This window comes from Xiphias gladius, chromosome 24 (genome assembly GCF_016859285.1).
Source record: "Xiphias gladius isolate SHS-SW01 ecotype Sanya breed wild chromosome 24, ASM1685928v1, whole genome shotgun sequence".
NCBI classification, from domain to species: domain Eukaryota; kingdom Metazoa; phylum Chordata; class Actinopteri; order Istiophoriformes; family Xiphiidae; genus Xiphias; species Xiphias gladius.
In genome coordinates, this window is record NC_053423.1 from 6248294 (window position 1) to 6266261 (window position 17968).

General features: G+C 40.8%; 1 protein-coding gene across 2 annotated transcripts; it reads left to right on the forward strand.

Annotated features, from left to right (window-relative positions):
• Nucleotides 1–292: 292 nt before the first annotated feature.
• On the forward strand, nucleotides 293–15595 carry zgc:91944 (uncharacterized protein LOC436941 homolog). Of its 2 annotated transcripts, XM_040121394.1 has the most exons (11): nucleotides 293–508; nucleotides 1949–2060; nucleotides 3372–3801; nucleotides 4130–4215; nucleotides 5723–5833; nucleotides 7075–7299; nucleotides 9368–9524; nucleotides 11129–11211; nucleotides 11880–11975; nucleotides 12135–12253; nucleotides 13633–15595. In XM_040121394.1, the coding sequence occupies exons 2-11, from the start codon at nucleotides 1979–1981 to the stop codon at nucleotides 13777–13779; spliced, it is 1536 nt and encodes a 511-aa protein (XP_039977328.1). In that variant the 5' UTR covers nucleotides 293–508; nucleotides 1949–1978; the 3' UTR covers nucleotides 13780–15595. The 2 variants fall into 2 exon arrangements, with proteins under 2 accessions (XP_039977328.1, XP_039977329.1); XM_040121395.1 differs by lacking the exon at nucleotides 7075–7299 and having other exon boundaries at nucleotides 294–508.
• The last annotated feature ends 2373 nt before the right edge of the window (nucleotides 15596–17968 follow it).

Below are 17968 nucleotides of genomic sequence, written 5' to 3' on the forward strand. Positions count from 1 at the left end.
GACAGATTTAGTGACATATTTTCCTTTAGCAGGCAAAATAAAATAAACCACTGAACTATTAAAAATATAGTAAAGCTAGTAAAGCTACGTGAACTAGATATATGTATGAGTATTGTTGGTATTTTAATTTCCAAATCCTTCCGTTAAAATGTTAACTTTACCTTCATTTCGGAACACTGGGGTGTTTAAATTGAGCTATGGTATTTTATAGTACGTACAGTATAACCGGAAATCATAATTATAATTCTTGCGTGCTTGACTGGTGTCGTGTGAGGGGTCATAAATTGAGACAGACTCCCCTCATTTGCATACACTATTTCCCCACTGCATAGCTGAAAGACAATATGACCCCAGACCGTTCACCCTCTGGTCGTTAGTTTAGCGTCAGCTCCGGACCGAGGAGTTACTTTCTTTAGTGGGGACGGTCGGACCGCCACTTCCTCTACAGTTTTCACTATCTTCCCTCTCCGTCCAGCCGGCTGCAGCTATCTCTCCGCAGCAACGGGAGGTAAGAGAGGTGCTCCGCGGTGGGACAATCCGGTGCTAGCTATCAGCTAACTTTGCTAGCTAGCGAGCTAACTCGTTAGCAGCTGGCTGAGTCCCAGCCCCCCGACCTAATACACCAAGTGTTTGCTTGCAGTCACGTTTAACCGTAAAGGTTTCGTACAGAGCAGCCCATCTGAAATACTGTCATACTGCCATACTGTCAATGTAACCTCCAAGGTTCAAGTTTTAGGTAAGTTGATAACGGAGACGCGACAGACTGTAGGGTCAAGTTGCCCAGACTCAATAGTTGTTTCCTATAGCCTTCAAAATAAAAGCGCACTCTATTTATATGGACAATTCTTTCTCATTAAGAGTAAGCAATAGAAGTGAAACTAATAGAATCAGCAGCATCCTGAGATAAAATTAAAATTACTGTTAAATTGTTGTGAAAAGTGTCTCTGAATGTTTTACATATAGTTTTTACTAACCTTGCCAAAGGGTTCAATTACAGGTGAAACAATGAGACACTTAATTGTGAAGTTGATCATTTATTTAAACGAATATGCCACGTATGCTCTCGTCCCAGCCTGTAAAAAATTGTCAATCTTTTCTCCCTTGCTCTATTCCATATCACTGTAAATTAAATATCTGTGGATTTCTGAGTGTTGGCCATATCAAGCAATGTGAGGGCTTTCTGGACTTGTGAATAGGATTTTTCACTACTTCCGAGCATTTTACAGAGAAAATGGTTACCCAGTTAAATTGGATGAAACAATTAGTAGATTAAAATAAATGAAAATAATTGTTAGTTGAGGCCCTAGTTAGTATGCTTCTAAATCTATGGTCAACTAACAAAGGAGTCTAAGAATCTTAATAACTTACTACTATGTATTGTATATGCTCAGTATATGTGTGTTTGTTTTTTGTGTCGAATGTGTACAGTATACAGTGAAGTACCGCCTACTATAAATAAAGGGCTTTTCAGTGATTTTAAGTCAGGAACCTACAAAAATGTGCCATGGAAGGGAAAATTTCCATAGGTTTCTTTCCCAAAAACAGTAGCAAGTAAATGCTCATTCATTGTTTAAAGTGAAGTTGTGGTCGTAAGACTCATTCTGTCTGCTCTCCTGAGAGCCTCATTCGCCGCAGAGAGTATTTATTTATTTATGTAGAGAAACAAAACCATTGTTTTGTAGGAACACCACAAGATGCTTTTATTGTGAATATTATATTGCAGTATTTCCGCGTTGTATTTGTCTCGCATTGGTGAACTTAACACAACAAACTAGCAAGCAAATGTGGATGGTCGGCTGGTGCTCAAGGGAAACAAGCAGAGTTGATGGTGTTAGCTTAGTCAACGTAGCATGCTAGCGAGTTATCCACCGCTGTATGTTTGCCAGCATGCTAACAGGGGGAGCTTAACCGCAGCACTCTGCAGCAAGTCTCTTGTCTCACTCTGTAGAGGTCCAGCCGAGCTGAACTCCGCTGAGCCATGCGACAGTGGTGTGTCCCCGCTGCGACCCCACGCACTGAACCACTCCCGGGTCGCCTGTCTGTGTCACCCCCTCCATCAGGTAAGATAACCCCAGTGACGGGACACGGTCTTACTTAGTGCTTTGTTCTGCCTCTTTTGGTTTTGCACAGAAAGAGCCCAGAATATAAATGTGAGAATTGGCTGATTTCAATTACTTTAGCTTGAATGGGTCTGTCCCGTCAACACGGAATTTGAAGGAGAAATCTTTGCAAAAATCTGGCAAGTTCACTCTGTTCTGCTTATCAGCAAAGTTGCATGTGGGACAGTTTTGGACTTGAAGCATGCCAGAAATCCTTGTCCTTCTGGTAAGTTCGGCACACATCCCATTTAACAAGATCAACTTTTTATAGGTAGATGGCTCTGCCTGTTGTAGCTCACCGCTGTGTATTATGGTGGAAGCATGGCTGTGCAAAATCATGAAAATACACGTATACCTATGCCGAATTCAAGAGTGTGTTTTAATAGATTTGTAAAACGTATCAAATTATGTTGTCCCAGGTGTCTCCCGTTTCAAATAAGCAAGGTCATGTCAAATTGCTAAATTTTTTTAAAGTAAGTTTAATGCAATATTTACTCTGTAGTCTGTACAATGCACTGAGAATGTTAGGGCTACCCTCCCCACAGCCCTGCACAGGATAGGCAGGGAAAAAGTAGAAAGTAAAAGAATCGATGGATATGACTAGGCTGAAGGGACCTGATATTAGGCTATGAATGCCAGGGTGATCTTACTTTAATTCCACCCTGGACAAATGGAGCAAGGTTAGCACCAAGTGTCTGTGCCAAATGTTTTGATAGGGTGCCAAATTTTTGAATGACCCCAGGGTTCTTAGGAGGAGAATGCAGTCTGTTTCTTTTCATAAGTTGAGTTTTGTAAACCAGTTTTGAGTCAACTCAAAGTTATTTGATATAAACATAGATAAAATAATTTAGTTATTTTAAGTTGTATTCAAGATAAATGAACCCTAACAAAGGAAGTGTAGTGTTTGAATTCAGCTTTGCATATCTTTTTTTAATTTTTTTTATTTGTTTTTTCATCTATTAATAATCCTTTTTATCATTTATCAGTTTGTCTGCAGGTTCTGAAAAAGTCTGCAACATATTCTCTAAATTTAAGGTCTATCAAAGATGCTGAGTAGAGATAAATATAGCAGTATATGTCTTGGTAACACTTTGTGAAGTCTTTGGGTGCTGTTTATCTAGTGAAAAATCAACCCAGCCATGCAGAGCTTTGGTATATTAATAGAGCCACAGTTGGTTCATATTCGCTTACAAAACTGGTTTTGTATTTCATTCAAAGAGCCAGTCTCAAGTTCACTTTGGCAAAATTTACACCCCCCCATTATGTTTGCAGATGCCAGAATGGAGTGCTGTGAGGTGGAGCCACGCTACACCATCGAACAAATCGACCTCCTACAGCGCCTGCGTCTGTCCGGCATGACCAAACCTCAGATCATCCACGCTTTGGAGTCCCTGGATAGGCTCGACCCAGACCACCGCCCGTCGCACTGTGACTCTCACCCGGCCCCGTCCAACAACACCCCCACCACAGCCGCTCCAGCCCCATCCTCATCGTCATCCTCTTCCTCCTCCTCGCTCTCCCTGGCCTCTGCTACCACGCAGACCTCCGGCCTGGACGGCGCCGCACTGTCCCCGAGCCATAGCTATGAGGCCTCGCCTCCTCCCCTGTACCCTCCCAGTGTGGCAGTTCAGCGGTCGTTCAGTTATGACATGATGGGAGAGGAGGAGTGGGACCTGGAGGAGAAGGTGGAGGAGTACATGAGGTGAGAAGGGAAAGAGGAGGATGGTGATGTTAATTGTTATGAGAGAACATGAGATGAATTAGTGCTGGGTGAGGATGATTTGAAAAGAAAGACCAAAAGAATAGTAGAGACAAAGAGAGACTATTATAACATCAGATAATGACAGCTACTGTCCCCAGAGGTGCAGACTTGTTCTCCAGAATTTTAGTGGAGTTAATTCAGGTCAGGTGTTTAGGGATGGCTGAAAAAAGAGAAGCATCAGTGAATAAGGTTAGTCAGAGCAAAGGCTTGTGTTTTAACCACAGTGTAATGGTTCTTATGCCATGATGGGGTTTTGTTGCTTTTACAGGAGAGATAGCAACCTGGTGAAAGAAGAGATCAAAACCTTCCTCAACAATCGCAGGATCTCTCAGGCAATTGTAGGCCAAGTTACAGGTACTCTGCCTTCTCTGTTGTTTTTACAAAGTCATTACAGCTTATTGGAGTGCTACAATAGTAGATGGTACATGTATAAGGTCACTCGTGGGCAGAAATGGTAGGGTGGGAATCTTGTACTTTAGTTTGATTTTGATTCAAACAAAATAGATAATGGATTCTTGATTCATTAAATAGAAAAGGGGGCACTATTTCCAGGTTCTTACCCCAGTTCACTGTGTGCCAAACCACCAAACCGTCCACTGAATAGCAATATGAAACACAACTGGCCAGTAATGCTCAGTTCACACTACACGATCTTAGCCCTGATTTCCCCTTTGTTGACAGTTTTTGGAGTTTGACGAGAAAAGACCCAGATCATAGGCAAATCAACACTTGATTGCTATTAGTGAACTGTTCAAAGATGTGATCCGACAGACTCGTCGATGCATTGCAGATGCTCAAAAGATATCTAGCACGCCAAATATCTGGAACTTTCTCGTGGATGGTATAATGTCATTTCCCAAGTCACCTCATGTGTGTTTTCCTGACAAAATGAACAGACGAGTGACAAATTAAAGGAAAAACCTGAAAAATGCGTGGAGAACCGGGATGACACTGCCCCCCATCCATAGAGCACGAGGGGTCACTAAATTGTTTGATCAGTATGAAAATTATCTGAATCATATGCTATGGTCTTCACAGTCACCAGATCTCATGTTGGAAATGTTACAGTCCACTGCATGTATGAAAATAATGAAATGAAGTGCAATTTACTGACCACCAATACCGGTTGTGTATTTAGGTTCTTTTGTAGAAACAAAAGTCTATATGTTCTGGTGTGAGAGGCCTCTAAGTAACTTTACAGTAGAGAGTACTAGGGCTGCAACTAATGATTATTTTCATTAAAGATTAACCTGCAGATTATTTTTTACTATTAACTGATTAATCACATGGCCTTTAAAATGTCCAAATGTCATGAAAAATACTCATCACAGTTTCCCACAGCCCAAAGTGACGACTACAAATGTCCTGTTTTGTCCATCCAGATATTCCTCTACCAATAGCATGAGAGAAAGAGAAGGAGCAAGTCCTTGAAAAATGAGAAGCTTAAACTAGAGACTGTTAAGCCTTTTTGCTTAAACATGGCTAAAATGATTAATTAAATATGGAAATAGTTGCTGATTATTTTTCTGTCAATCAGCTAATTGATTAATTGACTAATTGTTTGAGCTCTAGAGAATACCCTCTGCTGCAATGCTGGTACGAGGGGAACCCATCGTTATGCCCAACGCTGAACAGGCCTTTGTTTTGAAATCAGACAGGACGTAGTTATTTGCCTGATCTGAGTTGGCTAAAAGTTCAGTGAAGTGGTGCAGTCCGTGTTGTTTTGCCGGCTTTTCATTCCCATGCTGTAGTTTGGTGCTTCACTTCGCCAATCTCAATAATACAGGTGCTGTTGTTGCACCATTAAATAAATCCATGTCTTTAATATGCCAAAGTAACGAGTATTGCCTCATTCACGCAGGCATCAGCCAAAGCTACATCTCCCAGTGGTTGCTGCAGCAAGGCCTGGAGATGAGTGACTCCAAACGCAGAGCTTTCTACCGCTGGTACCTGCTGGAGAGGAATAATCCAGGTGAGACGAAGGATGAGGGTTGTAGAGTTGCAGAATATGATCATTATAGAGCAGATGAGTGGAAAACAGATCTTTACAGGGAGGATGGGTGTTAGGTACAGGAAGACTAATCATGGGAGGGCCGATCACGGCCTCGAGGTTGAATGTCAGGTTAATGTTAATAGATTATAGAAGTGACAATATAGGAAAGAAAATTGTATGTAAAAAGATATTTCTTGTGTTTCATGAAAATGAACCACTGCTTGCTAACCTTCCCCTTCCATCTGTCCTCCTCTCTACCGCCATCCTTTTGCATGGTAAACCCACACACCTCTAATTCCTCATGCTAACTCCGTCCTGGTTCTTGAGGGCCGTGAGGTCAAGGAAGGACATGAGGCAAATCTATAGTTTCAGAGGAAAGACAAATGATAAAGGTAGTCCTGTCACAGGAGTTGCTAATCAATACTATTAATGCTTCTGGTTTGGAGATGAAACTTTAGTGGGTGAATGCGGTTTGTCTGTACAGGCTAGAGTAACAGCTTGGGTTGGTGTTGACCTTTCCATGTCCTAGGATACAGGGATACAACTACCTAAAAAAAAATCTGGTATGGGTTTAAACAGCTGTACAATGCCAAATGAGTAGCCACTAAAATGCTCACAGCTTTTATTAGTTTGTGTTCAGACAATGTGCATTCACAATAAATCATGTCAAAAAGTCACAATTTTACGTTACCATTTCTGTAAAATAAACAAAGCCACCAATGGACCATCTGCTGTCCCTGCTGTCTCCCTTCATTGTAATCCTTTATTTTTTTCCCCACCCACCAAAGCTTTTCCTTAGCTCATCTGTAGTTCTCAGTCCTGCTGTTGGAGGTACTCTGGTGCTGGTTTTCATTCCTACATGGCTAACAAACAGGCTATTAACAACGATACTAACATTATCTACGTTTCTCTGCAATGTTTCAAAACCAAAGCAGTCACGGTGCTTTGCTTCTGACGCAGGCTCCTATTGACGTGCCCATCATGACACTTGAAAGAAGCAGTTTTATCAGTCAAAATTGTAATTGGCAAATGCAGTGAAATACATGATAAAGCAGACTTTTGTTTTTTAATTAATTGTGACAGAAAATTGCCAGACAGGTCTACAGGAATGTGTCAGTAAACCCAGTTATCGCTCAATCTCCAATGACATTAGCCAAACCTGTCTGTAATCTAATCCATGGCTGTGGCCTGCCTGACCATTGGTTTTGTCCCGACTGAAGGGCTGAGGTGGAGTGAAAGCCAGCACAGCGTGAGTCCCATGCCCAAGGCCAGGGGAGGGGACAGAGACGGGACGGTAGCAGGGGCAAGTGGCAGCCTCCCCAACATCCTCCCCAACCCCAACACCAACCTCAGTCCCAACCCTGTGTGGAGCAGGCAGAGAGAGCTGCTGATGCACTTGCTGCCATGGTACACTGCTGCCGCCGCAGCCGCCCAGGCCCAGCCAGGTAACCAGTCCCTCCCTGCCCTGGCCTCAGCAGCTTGCAGCAAGGGACGCATGCACATTATCCGGCCTGCATGCCATTAAACCAGTAGCAAACTGAAACTGCTGACAGGTTTCCCTGGCTGAAAAATTGCTTTTCTTTTCGCATCAGAGATAAACTAAAAGATCGGACCCTTTGGACAAGTTTATTTTTCAGTAGTTTAGTGTCCTGTCAGGACATTATTAGTCTCAGTTGTAAAAAAGAAAAAAAAATTAAGGGATTCTTATCAAAAATGTTTATTTATATTATCGTTTGTGTATTCTTATCGGTAATCAGATTTTTCTTTAAAAAAAAATCTCATCCATATCAGTATCTGTCTCAGAAATCCTTTATCAGTTGGGCTATAGTGACAGTGAAGAATTAAGATATAACTTAAAATCTACACAAGTCATTTCAGGTGTAACTGTTAATGGCAAAAAGGTTAGAATGATGGTAGGAATAGATGTTAGAGGAGCCAGTTGCACCAGCTCTTCTTAAGTTCAAAGTTAGCCTAGTTATAACTTAAGTGTTTACTAAGTGAAGATTTACGCATCACTAAATCAAAAGTGGTTGCACCTAACAAAGTAGTCCTTGTATAGAGAGTCTTTGTCACTAAAGATTTACACCCACTAACTACCTGGTGTAAGTGTTGCATTGCTAACGTTTAACTGACAAATATATTACAGTTTGTGATGCTACAGTGACTACTTCTTTATATTATTGATTGTTTTGGTTGGACAGATGTTTCCTAGCAACTGAGTAATGCATTACTAGTCTTTACTAGCAAAGACATTTAAGTTTTAATGATGCAATCCAATTAAGTAAATCACTAGTTTGAAAAGAGCTGAGAATGTAGGACTTCACAGATAAACTTATAAATGGAATACGAATAGCTGGTACAGACCAATCCAGGACCACATTTCCTGTGACGGACTACAGCTGTTAACATTGACGTTGAAATGGACAATGAGGCTGTGTCTTGTGAGGATATGAGTGTGATTTCATGCTGGCACTACCTGGTATCGAATGGTTTTAGTGTTTATTTAAGCAGAATGTTTGGCTGAGATGAAAGTTTTTCAGAGATGTTTTTTAATGATTTTTATTATAATGACCGTATTCCATCCTCGCCATCCTTGCCTCAGTAAAGAACATCAAAGTACAATTGAAGCGATTGATAAATGATAAATTAATTATTAAATTATTATTGAGGCAATGGACAAACACCAGTTGTCTCTTATGTTAGCTAGTCCACATGTGATAGCTAGTTGTAGGTCTCTTACTTTGTGACTAGTTAGTAGTACCCTTCTCTCCCACATTACCTTCATAATACACAAGGTGAATTGTCATTTTGGGACAAAGCGGTGAGTTTAGAATGAAACTAACTTGTTACAGTCAATGACTTTACATAAAGATGAATGACATGTCAGCTCGCCCCCTGGTGGCTGGCTGCAGTATAGGTTATAAACCCCGCCCCCTCCATGTTAGGGGATCAGACATGGACCAAACAAAAAAAAAAAGTACAGGTCAAATACATACTTCCCAAGGACTGTTTCTGTCATTTTAGGTAGTTCTTATCAAGCTGATGGATGTTCAAGTGTTCATTTTTCTGATAAGTTTCTGTTTTGATTAGTTATTTGATGCTCTAAAAGGGGGCGTGTGATGTCATGATTGACAGCTGTGTGTGCGATCGCGATTGGGTCGGGCGGGTGTATGGGCAGGGTCGGCACGTCGATACAGCGGCCCGACCCACCGATCACTACTCCACAGACTCTGGCACCAAAAGATGTCAGCAGCACAAGATGGCAGAACCTGTATCCGGAATATTTTGGCTTCATTTGGCTTTGTACAGGTGGAGGAAGTGGAGATGCTTTGTCCATCTTTATATACAGTCACTGGTTACAATGTAGCAGTTAGTGCTGACTTTACACTCCAACTTAAGATCCATATTCTGTTCAGCTGGTGTAAAGGCTGCTTGATTCTAAACCTGATCGTTTTCCTCTTTGTTTCCACAAACTCTCAACAGTTAAATTGTTGAATGTGTTCCCTTCTTCAGGTGCCACCTTATCAATGCGTTCTTTGGTGAAGGAGGAACCTGATTGGAGGACGGGGATCATGTCCGGCGACAGAGCAGGGATGGTGGGTGGGCAGCTGAGGCTGCGTAGAGGAAGCAGGTTCACCTGGAGGAAGGAGTGCCAGTCAATCATGGAGAGGTGAGTGAGTCTTACTGGACTCACTTTTAAAGAGTAGACAAGTGCTGTATGTGTTGCAATCATGTCATGTGGGAAAATGGTTTGAACCCTAATTACATTGACATTGACATCTTAGCAACATTAACAATGTGTTAACATTTTTCAAAGTCCCACAGTCTGACAGGCCAATGTCAGGCCTTCCCATCCTTTGTTTTGTTCAACCCCATGGTCATAAACCCATTATTATACAGCTTTCAGTCACATAGGATAAAGAAAAGCATCAAATCCTCACAATTTAGACACTTTAACCAGTAAAAGTTTGACATTTTTTGCTTGACAATGACTTAAAGTATTTATTTTTCTCCGGTTTTCATTACAGTACGTAGGTGATCAAATTGATTTGGCAAGATGGGATTTTTTGTTTACAGTTCAATGATTGGTTTGCTGTAAAAGGCAAAATATATCTTATTTAAATTGAGTTTCTGTTTTTGCCCTCAAGTATAAAAAAAATAAATAAATAAAAATTTTAAAAAGCTGATTGAGTTCAACCAAGCTTTACAGAAAACCTCCATGTGTTTGATGACTTCAGGTGAGTTTGAACATGTCAGCACTTGGAAGTTCCTCATGATTGTCATTCCCATACAATAGGAATGCAGCATGGCTTGAGATAAAATTCAGTATTATTAAGCTTCCCAGGGAGAATGTCCTTTAGTGTCGGTTTTGACCTCCTGCTTTTTGTGCAGTGCACAAGCATTTGGTTTATGATGCCGTTTATTTATTATGAGGTGTATTATGTCCCCCCTTCTCTGTAACATATTTCTCCCAGACAGTCTTCTCGGGAGGATGCAGAGAAGGAGGAGTAGGCATTTTCCTACCTGCTGTGTGTAGTTGATTTCTCTATTACGTGGTTGCTGTAAGTGTAGGGTGCAGACTGGCCACTCGCAGTAAAAAGACCACACAGGCCCTCAGACAGCTTTCACCAGCAGTGCCCCTGGATTACGCAATACTACTGCAGTGCTGATCCTTATGAGCTAGTTTAGCCCCAAGGACGATACAGTAGAGGTGAAGATGATGTGGAGTGTGTGTGTGTGTGTGTGTGTGTTTGTGTGTGAGACAGAGTGGACAGGATAGGGCAACTTAGAGGATGAGAGGATAAGAAGCCTGGAAGAAATTGATCCCTGTGTGTTTTGTAATGTGAAATAATGTTTTGGGGTTTTTTTTTTGTTTTGTTTTTTTTTTTTTGTTTTTTTTTTCAGCCATGGGGGGGATATAAAGAAGGTAGACATGAGTAGGGAACAATTGGAGAGTTTTTACTGAAAAATCTTCATATTAATAGTCCTGAAAAGAGATTTAAGCGTGTAAAGCTTGAATGACAGAAATGTGTATCCCCTTAATGCATCCATTAATCTATTCCTTTATAGTGAGGCCCTCTCCTGATGCTCCTCCACTGAATAAATATTGTCCTTTCTCTCCTCTGGTTCAATACCAAGACTAAAAATTGATGAGGTGTAAAATTAGGGCGTAACTAGCACTGCTCAGACTGGTGCCATCTTTTAATAAATGTGAAGCCTGTGATGCAATATGATTTAACTGTATCAAACACTGTAGCTGTTCATCTCTTTCAGTTTCTTCATGGAGAACCAGTATCCAGATGAAGCGAAGCGAGAGGAGATTGCCAGTGCCTGTAACTCTGTCATTCAGAAACCAGGTACTGTGAGGCATTTTCACTGTGTCAAGGCCTGTTCTGTCAGAAATGACCGAGGCCAACTGCTAAAAATAGCTCAGTCTGCTTTCCCACTTTAAATTAAAATGGCATTGTGTGGACTTGATCTGAATGGTTTCCGATTCATCGATTAGTCAATCAGTAGATAATTAATCAAAGACTATTTTAATGATTGATCATTTCAATCATTTTTTTAAGTAAAGATGCCAGACATTTCCTCTTTCCAGCTCATAAATGAGAAGTTTGCTGCTTTTTTTTGCCTCATATCATTGTAAATATTGTGCTTTCAGACCATTAATACGCATTAGACTCTGGGAAGTGGTCATATGTTATTTTATTTCACATTGATATGCAAAATTTATTGTTTGATACATACGACTGTTCCGGGGTCACAGTTGACCAGTAGTAGTGTTACCATTAAACTGCGACCCCAGCACAGCAGGGTTTAATGTATGTGTGGAAGAAATACAAAAGATTTAAAAATACTATACTGCAGTTCTTGAACCATTATTTTGTTAAGCCAAGTAGAGCTTTGATGATACGTGGTAAGAGACACTACCACTGGGAGGACAGCAATTTTTTTTTTTTGTTTAATGTGTTTTGCTCTGTTTGCTGACGTGACAGATGAGTGGATTTTTTGTTTCGTGACTCAGGTTGTAAGCTGTCCGAGTTTGAGCGTGTGACAGCGTTGAAGGTGTACAACTGGTTTGCCAACCGCCGGAAGGAAATGAAGAGAAGAGCGAATATTGGTGAGGACCTGAAAACTTATTTTACATACAGTAGATGGATTCATAGGAGGAAGCCTTGGACCATGTTTGTCTCCACCTGTAGACACTGGACAAATTACATGCACGTTTATTAATACTTCCTGTGTTTCCTATCTCAACTTTCTTGTCTCACACAACCAGAGGCTGCCATTTTGGAAAGTCATGGGATTGAGGTGCCAAGTCCAAGCTGCCACTCAAATGGTGAGGAGGGAGAGATGCAAGAGTTTGCAGATCAGATGAATCACCGATTCTCAGAGCAGGTAAGACATAGAGCCACTTAACCACGACTGAAGAAAAAACAAAACAGAAAACTAGTAGTAAGATCCGTAAGTCCTGATCATGGTACTTTAAAACTGTTAATTCAAACAATTTTAGGCACAGAGAGACAATTTCTATAATTTGAACAGAAACATGTAATATGAAACATTATGGCTAAAGTGGTGGGGCCAATGCTCCATAGGCCTTTGTCACGATGGATATTTTGACTCTGATGAGGAATGACGTGGACAAACCAAACCAAAGAGCCAGTTTTTCAGAGGTGAATTTGTCAATACGTACTACATACGTTTGCATTCATGCGATGCAGTTATACAAGTATAGGTTCTAAAAAGATGCTCTCTGAAAAAAATTGAGTCAAGATCAAGCGATTCGGAGTTGGTGCTGATTCTGCTGAATAAAAGAAGGAAAATACATTGTCTATTTAATTTTTTGTCCTTTTTTTCACATAGTGCAGCATTTTGTGAAAGAGAAACAATCAGATGATCGGCCATGTTGAATGTTTTTGTCAGTCATTCCAGCAAGTTGTGTTGTGATTGGTCAGATGCATTCTTGGCGCCAGTGAAAAGTGGGGAAAAATAGACCATGGGGTCTGCTTTTTCACGGTGAAATTCTGTCTCTGATATGATGGGGTTCATTTGGTTCGAAAAAAAAAAAAAGATGTGCAAAAAAATCACACAAGAAATTCCCCTCTGGTGTGTAGAGACTTTAACTAATGATGATGGCTTTGTTCCACTTGGGTGTGGTAATAAGCCATGCTAGTGAGACAGCACGCACAAGAAAGGACCCTATCAGTGGGAGACATAAATACAATGCGGCCATAATAAATGTTAGCAGTTGCGCCATTTTTTTAATCACCTGTAACTGGGAATGTCTGCCATGAGCACTGTTCGTAGCCTTAACACGTAGAAATCTATTGTATTTCTGTTGAAAGTCTGTTGGGGGTGTGTTTAAAATATTCTGCAAATGAAGTTATTGGCATTACTCCATACATGATTTTTTTTTTTTTTTTGTTGGTCCTAACAGCCAGAGTTTACTAGACTGAGTACAAATTGAGAAATTGCCAGAGGTCACAGAGGGCCACAGCAGACACTCAGGCCAGCTTTAGCTGGACACAGCAGGCAGGAGGACATAAACACAGTCTCTGAAGCTTCACTAGCCGCTTCACTGACTTTACAAGCTGAGTGGGCCGAAAACTGCTAGTGGGGACCTTAAGACTGTTTGGAGCCTTTTGAGACCTTAAACAATTCAAGCTGCTATATAGGCAAGAACGAGCCCAATTGATGCCAACAGGTCATATCTAATGAAAGGATACCAAAAGCCATGTGTTTTGCTAATATGTCTGCTGTATGTCGTTCCACAGGAAGACACATCTTCCCAGAGGATTGTTGACCAGCAAGACCCCCCCTCACTGGCTGCTACAGAGGTTGCAGCCCTGCCAAGCCCCACCCCTCAGGTCCTGGAACAGAAAGAGGAGGATTCAAAAAGGGAGACTGTGGATGAAGAGTGACCAAAGCCAATGTAGTTTGGATCACCATATTTGAATTTTAATCAGATGAAATAGGAAAACATTTAGTGTCTCCTCCTCCACCCAAGTAGGGCCGTTGGGGCCTATGACACCCAAAAATCAAAGTGAGAAGGGTGCTGAAGCTCACTGAGGTGCCTCTGATGGTAAGGAGGCCACTGTATTTATCAACAGTAATCCTGCTTATATTAATGGCAATATACAGTATATATATGTATCAATATATAGTGCATTCCAAGATGGTATTAAAAAGCCTAAATTCCTTAGAGGGATAATTATGTAAAGGATACCTCGCCCATTTTAAGCTAAGCCTTTTCCGTTGTCTTTGCTACATGCCTTCTTTTAGCTTTTTCAGAGTGGTTGTTTGATGGACTGTGGTGACATGAACGTGCTGAGCCTGCAGGTCAGGTTGTGCTTGGTTGGGATAAAGTATGCTATATCAAGGATCTGGTTTGTGGTGACAGGAATGACCTCTGCTTGCTTGAATGTCTTTGACCCCATCTGGCTCATAAGACTCTAACCTCAATCAGTCGATTGATTAAATCAGTCGATCAATCAACGAGTGCTGTTGCTATCAAATCCGTAAGGCCCTGAGGGACAACTGGAATCTCAGGTAATCCCAAAAATGGTGGATAAAGACAGTGAAGAATTGCACCAGGTTTCTTTTGTGTCTTAACATATGCTTTGTTTTCTTCATCTTAACTGTATTTAACCAAAACAGGATGTGTTATTTATACCTTTTTATATTAGCAGAACAAGCCTAGGACAATATATATCATAGTATCTCTTTGTCATCTGTCGTCTTTGTTATACTGAATGCTGCTCTTTGATCATTTTTGTAGTCTACCCTCAGTTCAAAATCTGTCTCTAACCTCAACTCAGCCAGTGAAGCTAGACTAGTTACACAGGTCTACTCAGATTGTTTCCTTTCTTTTTTTAACGTTTGAAAGAACGCTAAAACAAATGTGATCAAAAATCATAATGCGTTAGCCTACATGCTACAAGCACCTTCTCTCCTATTGGAATAAGCTAAAGCTTAAGCTCATGTAAATTTGTATGACTGCAAAGCAGCACTTCAAAGTGGATCTCACTATAATTGAAAGAGGGGGGCGATGCAGAGTCTACCTGCATTTGGGCCTAAACATGTACATAACCCAGAAAATATAAATGGGTGCTTTCTTTCAGATTACAGTAGCAGTATATAGAAACTGTTATTTGTTAAACTTGAACTATGAATAGCTGACTTAAACTCTGCTTTATGTAGTCCCTTATATTCACTGGCCCAAGGCCTTGGGAGTTACTCCCTAAATGTTCATGAAATGGACAAAGACGCTTGTTCTCAAATGGCCCCCAACAGGGCGCTACCATGTTACCTCCTATTGCCAAAGCTATGCCAAGGCAGAGATCAGCTATAGTAACCTGTGCCCACAGGAACAGGATATGACACAGTCAAAACACTATAGGTATACAGGACGTAATAGATGTTTATTTGCTCAGTACAACACTAGCCAACTCTAGCTTACCTCAGAATAACTGTGTCATGAATGTGTTACAGGCTGACTGTCCTAGAACATTGACAGCACAGCAGCCATTATTGTGACTGTTTATGATGTGGATGGTGTTATGTAGCATTTATGACGGTGGGATTTGCCCTGTATTGTTAATGTATACTCACCTCAGAAAGTTCACTCGTCCGGCTTTGGACGGGAACCCCAAAGCTGAACGCTGTTTCTGATTAATATGCTCCTCTATCTGCTTTTATCTGACAATGAGAAAACAATAACAATAAAATTGTAAGCAATCACTGAGATACGTCTTGATTTGTTTTGAGTGATTTAAGGAGCATTCAGCTGGTGGCGAGATGATGAAATGTGATTCAAGAAAATTCCTGGAACCTTTGAAACAAGTTAGTGCCTCACCCTGTCAGCAGATGCCAGGTAGAACTGAATTACTCAATTAAATTATCGGTTACATATCCAATTTTTTTATTGATTTTTTTTTTTTTTTTTTTTTTTAATCACTTTTTTAATTCAATACTAGACTTGTTAAAATGATTGCAGGCGAAGGGCCAGCGCTGTGTGATCATATCTGGTAGAGCAGAAGCTCAGCTGATAAACTGCGAGGTAGCTGAACAACAGGGTGAGCAGTTCTGTGACCTCTGTGTATGGTTCAGTCTGTGCAGGTGCTCCACCAACACTTACAATCCTGCATAGATGGGACTGAATTACTGTCTCATGGGCTCACAGGGAATGTTGGAATTGAATTCTACCTGATGTGATATACATGGAAGCATGTGCCCTTTCCCTTCAATTTTTCTATGTCATAATAGAAATATAAGATCAAAGTTGAACTCATTTCCATTCGTGGTGATGTGGGACCATTGTAATTTGGCTAAACTGCAAGTATTATTCTACACTTTTACAAAGTGGTGGTAGTTCACTTCTCGACACAAGATGGCAACATCGTCCCTCTATAAATGACAAAGAGATGTGTTTGCTAAGTCGAGAATAAAAGTGAAGCGGCCAGGAACGGTTGAAGTCATTATGGAAACAATGAGCACGTCTGAATCGGGATTGAGTCGGATATGTGTACACACACGGCTCATTGGTCCGGGCTGAATGTTAAAAAAGAAAACGACCTGGAAGGAGGAGGCAGCATTAGAGGTTGGACTGCAGGTACAAAATCAAAAGCCAAGTACAGAAAAATGTGAAATGTTATAAAAAAGAGTAAGGTTACCTTCAAAATTTACAGTTAGCTAAAGCTGCAGCTGGATTGAGAGTGGAAAAATGAATTTTATACACTGAATTTCCAAATGTGTGAAATAATTGTTACTTCAGGGTGTAACATCACAAAACAAAGAGATGGTCAAGGGGTTTAAACACTTCTGAAGACAGTGTCATTCCCTCACCTTTCTCCATCATTTTCTAAGTGTAGGAAAATGAAATTATTAACATTATCTGAATATTTTGCCTTATACTTTGACTAAAATGTAAAGCTCTTTCTATGTTCCTCCTTCCACTACATCACTGTAAAGAATTGTCTCAAAATGCCCTAAATACAGTTGATGGATGTGTCTTTGGCTCTTTTCCACATTTACCACTGTGAAACCTTTTGTGGGCTTTCTTGCTCATGCATCAGCCGCTAAGGTATTCCCCTTGTGCCGTGGAATGTAAACTGCAGATTAGGTAAGGACATGTTATGAGCTGTCTCTCCGCCAGGCTATGTTGTATGATCAGTTCCAGTCCTACGCTTGTCCCCATCTATCCACTGAAAAAGACATTACAGGGACGTTCCTGCAAAAATGAGATCCAAGCGACGTTTTTGCAAGACGAGCAGTTTGTGAAAGGTACAATTATTAGTCCAATTGTAGCCGTAAGCGGGATCCAACCACGTGTATGTTTTCACATATATGCGCTGGGTTCAAACTGGTGCCTTAGACTACAGGCCATCAGTTTGTTTTGTTTTTTCACTAAAATGTACAGATTTACAGAACCCTGAAATAAATCATCATTGATTGTGATCAACACAGAAATGTTTCTGATATTTTTATTCGATGTGATCAAACGTTTGGCAGCTTAGGATATGTTGTTTGCACACTACATGTTACGCTAAGTAATTTATTGACTTTGCATCCTCAACTTTTGAAGTATTTCAAAACACTTTTACAACATTTCATCTCTTCCTGCAGACAGAAGCTTAAACCAGTTTTAGTTTATGAGAGTTTACGTAAAATGGACCTTAACAACGCAATTTGAAAACATTTGCTGAAGATTGAATCAAATTTAAAAGCTGTGAAACTTGGAGATGTTCTGGACATTTTCAAAATGACAAAAAAAAAAATCATGAGGTAAAAATGGGTGGACACCAAATCGAAATCCTCCCCAGATTCCGGAGAAAAAGGATGTTTGCTTCTAGCTCATGCCCTTCAGACCTGACTGCCAAAAATGTGAACGTTATTTTTTATAGCACCAAGTTGGTTGTTGTGGTTTCCGAGATGCTTTTAGAGGCCCTGTGGTGCTGTGTGTGTGTGTGTGTGTGTGTGTGTGTGTGTGGGTGGGTGGGTGGGTGGGTGGGTGGGTGTGTGGGTGTGTGGGTGTGTGTGTGTGTGTGTGTGTGTGTGTGTGTGTGTGTGTGTGTGTGTGTGTGTGTGTGTGTGTGTGTGTGTGGGTGTGTG